At 30.7% G+C, this 6,411-nt stretch overlaps 1 protein-coding gene across 1 annotated transcript; it reads right to left on the bottom strand.

Annotated features, from left to right (window-relative positions):
* Positions 1-4,929: 4,929 nt before the first annotated feature.
* On the bottom strand, positions 4,930-6,020 carry LOC108996135 (glutathione S-transferase T2-like). Its single transcript, XM_018971900.1, has 3 exons — positions 5,589-6,020; positions 5,149-5,508; positions 4,930-4,992 (listed from the first exon to the last, which is right to left on the bottom strand). The coding sequence occupies exons 1-3, from the start codon at positions 6,018-6,020 to the stop codon at positions 4,930-4,932; spliced, it is 855 nt and encodes a 284-aa protein (XP_018827445.1).
* Positions 6,021-6,411: the final 391 nt, after the last annotated feature.

Here is a 6,411-nt window from a genome sequence, read left to right as displayed (position 1 = left end):
GACTGCGATCGTACTAGGTAATCTTAAAAATGCAAACATACGTACAAGATTGATGCTACATTATTTGATCTGATCCGTCCATCCATGGTAACATGCATGGTAGCTCCTACAAAAAGAGAGAGGGAGAAAAAAAAATGTTTATCTAGCAAGAAATCAAAACAGAAGTTGATATATATCGTACTCCGGGCACGTACAGATAAGCAGCAGATCGAAGAAGAAGAAGTAACTAGTTGTCATGACTGGGGCGTTTGCAAAGAAGAATGATCTTTATCTTCTGGATAAGAGAGGCAAACATCTGGCGCTTCATACGTCCTCTAACGGGAGGGAGTGAATTCCCCTTGCCAACCTTTTTGCTCGCCGCAGACTTCTTCAGCACTTCAGGTTGATTATGCGACCCTAAAGCCATGGCAGGCTGGTGTTCAGCTATTAATTATCTTAATCCTAAATTTCCAGCTGCAGATCGCAAAGAAGCAACCATCTATTTATAGGTCATGTGGTTCTTACCCCAATGATGATACTACAATATGCAAGACAGATTCATTGAAGGTATATGTCAAGAGATTAATTATGGAAGTAGCTAGAAAGTGACTTGTGGGGTCATTTCGAATTAAAGAAAACCCTGATATTTTATTTGTTTTTTTCCTATAAATGTTGAGAGTAATATTACGTATAATTTGTGAAGTGTATAAGTATTGTATAGTTATTTTGAAAAAGAATAAAATTTAAAATTTAAAATTAATTTTTTTATACAAGTTCTGTATTTATTTATTTTTTTAAATAATTGTATAATATTTATACATTTACAATTATAATTACCATTTCTTAAATATTAATGTGATACTCCTCGTATGAACTCGGAATATTGAACTTGTAGTTATTTATCATGACCAACAAGATTAAGACACGTACGTGCATGGTTTTTAATTGGACACGCGTAAATTTTGGAAAATGATTTGGAAAGTTTAGGTTAAGTTTAGACAGTGAGTTAAGATGAGGTAAATTAAGATAAAAATTAAAAGTTAAATAAAATATTATTATAATATTATTTTTAATATTATTATTTTAAAATTAAAAATATTTAAATTATTTATTACATTTTAAGAGAGAATTTACGTGGAATACATATATCTCTTTTGTGCACAGAAAACACTCCACGAGCTTTCATGCATGATCTGAACGCGCTGACTAGCTGCACGAACGCGGTCATCAAAACGTGATTAAAGGAATGTTTCCACAATTTATCAGTGTCAAGGAGTCGTCTTTTGGTGTCGATATCAGTATTAAGTATACCGACTTCAACGAAATTGTAGTAAAAATATTGCATGTTATAACAGTTGTCATTATCTGCGCGCGTGCAGTCAAATTGGAGGTCGATCATGTTTAGCCGATTTCTAAAAATTAAACAAGTTCACGTGTAGTGATGACCAATTGAGGGAAGTGAAATTTATCTAATATTATTCTAATTATATAATATTATGGCCTTGACTTGGGTTGGTTGAGTCGTACGTCGTAGTTATATATATATATATATATATATATATATATATATATATAAACACTCTATTATAACTCCCATCAAAATCTTTTTGATTATTCAACTAGTCACGTTCGACTTTTAGCTAGCGTTTATTAATTTTATATGATGACTATCATGATCTGGAATATTAATATTCGACGAGTTCCAATTTGCTAGGATTTTGATCAATTTATTGAGGATATATATAATATAGGAATTCCACATGCATGCATCGTGATTATAACAATATTTTACGTACATTAATATTTTTATGGGTCCTGATCCTTTACTATTTTTTGCATGCTACCAAAGTTAATTTGCCTTAATTATGGTTAATATAATAATAATAATCATATGTTGATTAATAATTTAATTTGATTCTTACATTATTATTACAAGACGGTTGGAGATTAAATGTGAATAAAAAAGACCTTTATAGATAAAAAGTGAATAAAAAATAGATTTGATAAATGAATAGTAGACCTTCAATTTAATTTGAAGAAACCTATAGATTTACTGTAACTCAAAGTTTCACATTTATCTATTTGACTAATCCAATGCAGCCCTATTTTGATGAAATTCATCAAATTTTATATTTGGCTAGACTTTTAATGAAACCAATGCTAATGCTCTTACACAAATGTGAAAAGAATGAAACGCGATTTTTTTTTTTTTTAACCGGTTATATCATGTCAGTGGGTTTCATATATTTATAATTTTATATTAATATATTTAAACTCATATTAATATTTAAATATATTTAAATTCATTTTAAGTGAGTTTTATAAAACTCACTCCATCATCTTAAATTATTATTATTAAAAAAAAATCAATTCAAGTTAAAATTTAAACGCAATCTAATTAAAAGAAAACTAAATTATCAAAACGTGCAAAGCATGCCAACAATAAAGGTTTGCAAGTTCACTGAATCCACAAAGTTTTCATTCGCCATTGACATTGAATGAGATTATCATGATCGGTCTACTAGTCTTCCTTTTTTGTTTGCTAAAACCTACTAATTCCCTTTTTAGCCGCTGCCCATAGGGCTGTGAAATGAACATGCTATTCGACGGGTAGTTTGAATTCAACTCGATTTTGAATAAATTCGATTATATTCAAAATCGACTTGAATCGAATCGAATATTAAATAGAACGTTTGTAAACATAAAATTAGGCTCAATTATTAAATAATACAAACTCGTATAAAGTTCAATTGGCTTGATTAATGTTTGTGAACAAACTTGTATGAAGCTCTACTCGACTCGTGAGCTCAACTCGTATATATTTATACAACTATAAAACAATATATATAATAACCAAAAGTTATATATATATATATATAATTTATAATATTCATAATTATGTATATAGACTTAGTCCTACTTATAGTCCACTACATATATTATATATAAATTTAAAATATTAACTTCTAGTCTTATAGAACTAGAAGTTATGATGAATTCATAAATTTTATGCAAAAATAATATTATACAAAATATTTTATATATATAAGTTTTATATATAATATATAAAAAGAAAGAAAATCACTCAAATATTATTACTAAATTTTGATAAGTACATAAGACATTAGTAGTTATACTAATATAGTTATACTAAATCACTATAACTAATACTAACATATAACTAATACTAATAGTCTAATATAAACTATAGTTATAGTTATACTAATATAGTTATATTAAATCACTATAACTAAAACTTATAGTCTAATATTAATACTATTATATTGTTATACTAATCACTATATATAACTAAATTACTATAGTGTATAACTATATATATTTAGTATCAATGTATTATTATAGTGATACTAATCACTATAACTAAATCACTATAGTCTATAACTATGTATTAAATGTATTACAAATATATACAAATATAATTATCAACCAATGGGATGATGATAACAGACATTACAAATATAAATGCTGATAAAGCAGTAAACTTTTTCCTGCTTTTTGCATACAAGTGTTGTTTTAATGTATTATTTATTCCGATCAGTTTATACATTATTATTTAACATTAATTCCAATATATAGAGTATGAATATTATATACTTTATTATATACACGACTCAATTGACCAAGAATATTAGATGCTTGATTTGGAGTGGTCCCCCTAGTACTACTTGGTAATTTAGGCGTTAATACCTTTCGGCGTTAATTATCTTGTTTATTTTCAGAAAATATCTGATCTCATATCATTTAATCATTATAATTTTTTTAATTTTTAATACAAAATAAAATAAATAATTAAATTTTTTTAAATTTTAAAATAAAAATAATATTAAAAAATATATTTTAATAATATTTTATTTAACTTTTTAACTTTAATTTCAACTCATCTCTTCTCATCTTCGAAAACAAACGAGCCTTAAAATTAGGACGTGAAAATTCCATGGAAGGGTTAGCGTTCACATGATACGACTTTGACAAATAATTTCGTGTCATAAATTACGTTTAACGGGTCAATATTTCATAAATCTCATTTAAGATTTATTGGTTAATCTTGTATAAGCCACCACTCTATAACCATTGGTTAGCTGGAATTTTAACAACGCCCGAGAATTAAAATGTTTATTTTAAGGCCTGTTGAGTTTAATGAGTGATTTCGGGCACAATAAATCAGTTAAAGCCCATTTAATAATTTATAGACCAAATAAGCCCATTGAAAATTATTGAGAACTTGGCCATAAAAATATGGCAAACACTGGAGATTCTTGGATCAGAGCACTTCTCTAGACCCGTACATAACTCCATCCACGTTGATTTCTCCCTTTACTTTCGTTAGGGTTTCTAATAGCGTGTATATATAGATAAAGGCCAGAGCAGTTTCTTACCCACTGCCACAATTCAGAGCAATTTCTTCCTCACTACCTTATAAGCCCCCTCCAGTGAAGACGCAACTGCCCATTCACGCATGCCAAGCTCTCCTGGCCTATGGCCTTATCTTTCCCCTACCGAGAGGCCATGGCTAGCCTGACCACCAATACGCAACAACAACCATCTCTCAAGCCCCTCCCCACGTACGACAGGCCGCACTCCAGCCCTTGAGAGCATTGGCAATGGCCTATTCATTGTCAAGTCTAAATTTTAGCACTAAAATTACAAAACAGTCCACTAATCCATCAAAACAATCCAATAATTACAAAACAGTTCATTGCCATTACAAAAACAGTCCACTAATCTATCAAAAAGTCTAATAATTACAAAACAGTCCACCCTTCCATCAAAACAGTCCACTAATTACAAAACAGTCTACTAAATATACAAAAACAGTCCACTAATCATCGAAACAGTCCAATAATTACAAAACAGTCCACTAATTACATTCCACATGTGGCTGGGCAGCCACTAAATTCTCAAAAAATACTGTACTACCAACACTAGAAGTTAGACACCTTCATAAGGTGTTGAAGGAGATGTAGATGTACATCCGGAATGGGACTTCGAATCCTTAAAAATTGCTAATTGAATATTACTGAAATATTCTTGTTGCATGGCATTCATGCCACGTATATCTAGCATCATTATCTTTAGTTCAAAATTCTTCTGCTCTAGTTCAAATTTCTTCTCCTCTAGTTCAAATTTCTTCTTCTTTAGTTCAAATACTTTCTCACTTTTTTCATCTGCTTTCAACATAGCATTTCTCCGCTCTTCTATGGTCGTCGCTCTATCCTCGGTCATTTTAGCCAACGCTGTTTTGATCTCTACCTCTTTGCCTTCCATCGACTTCCGCTCCCTTTCTTTCTCAACTTTTTTGCCTGGAGATCTCTCAGTAAGAACCTCCAGGTCCTCCTCGGCTAAATCAACATCAACTTCACCAACATATTTTTCTTGTGGCTTTCTCTTCTTACCAAAGGTAGATATGTGTTGCTGCCATTTTGGTTGGTGTCTCAAAAGACACCAACAATGTTCCATTGTAAAATTAGACCCTACCATCTCTTTGTACAACATCTTGGCCTTCTCAATCTATAAAGGTGAAGGAATATGTTTTAGTTCATAAATAAGTCCAACATAAATTCATGATTAAAAATCCAATAATTACATACCTTGTCTTGCTCGGTTGTACCACTCTGGTGCAATGACTCTACCTGTGCTATATATGCACAGAACTTATTTGTCAATTTTTGAATCGTGGACCATCGATTCATCAATGAGCCCTCAGAACGGTCAACAATGTTTGGTTTTTTATATTCATGATAAAATGTGGTAATTCTTTCCCACATTTGAGTTGACTTTTGATCAGTATCTCTTATCGCATCGATGCTAATGTTGAGCCAAGGTGAGACGAAGAGATTATCCTCCTCTACAGTGAAAGATGCACCTCTTTGAACTTTTCTTGAATGATGCCTCTTTTCACCGTCAGTTGTAGTTGCTTGGATCACAACATTATAATGTTGCGTTGGGGTGCTATTATAACCTCCTCCCCCACTTTGTAAGAGAGAGGTGAAGAATTGGTCATCCTCAAAATGTGTGTCCATCCTTGAAAAAGATGAAATTTTCAAGGAGTCAAAAAATTGACCCAATATAAGTCCAAATTCACAAGATTCCAGCATATTCACAACATTCACAGACTTATAGCAGATTGGGTGAAGTTATACACTGATTGAGTTTGGAACAGTGACTGAAACAGCCAATATCAACACTATAGAACTCCACAAATGCAACATATATATATTATATATATATATATACATATATCTAAAGGTGAAATCCTAACTTCATTGTAAAACTATATTGTGATAAGCATCAAATAAACTCAAAAACAAGTGAATGTAACACTCCTATTTCTTAAACAAATACAAATATACCATAAAGTAGCATACAAACATGAGTCACATTTCTTCTACCCATAAAAACAGTCCAATAATT

This window comes from Juglans regia, chromosome 1 (genome assembly GCF_001411555.2).
Source record: "Juglans regia cultivar Chandler chromosome 1, Walnut 2.0, whole genome shotgun sequence".
Taxonomy (NCBI): Eukaryota; Viridiplantae; Streptophyta; class Magnoliopsida; order Fagales; family Juglandaceae; genus Juglans; species Juglans regia.
Note: the sequence above shows the minus strand (reverse complement) of the source record. Positions and strands in the feature narration are given on the sequence as shown.

Coding starts and splice junctions, on each gene's coding strand:
- LOC108996135 (XM_018971900.1), bottom strand. CDS start 6,020: ATGGACACACATTTTGAGGATGACCAATTCTTCACCTCTCTCTTACAA. Junction 5,509..5,588: donor GTACAACCGAGCAAGACAAG/GTATGTAATTAT, acceptor TCACCTTTATAG/ATTGAGAAGGCCAAGATGTT. Junction 4,993..5,148: donor CAGATGAAAAAAGTGAGAAA/GTATTTGAACTA, acceptor GCAATTTTTAAG/GATTCGAAGTCCCATTCCGG.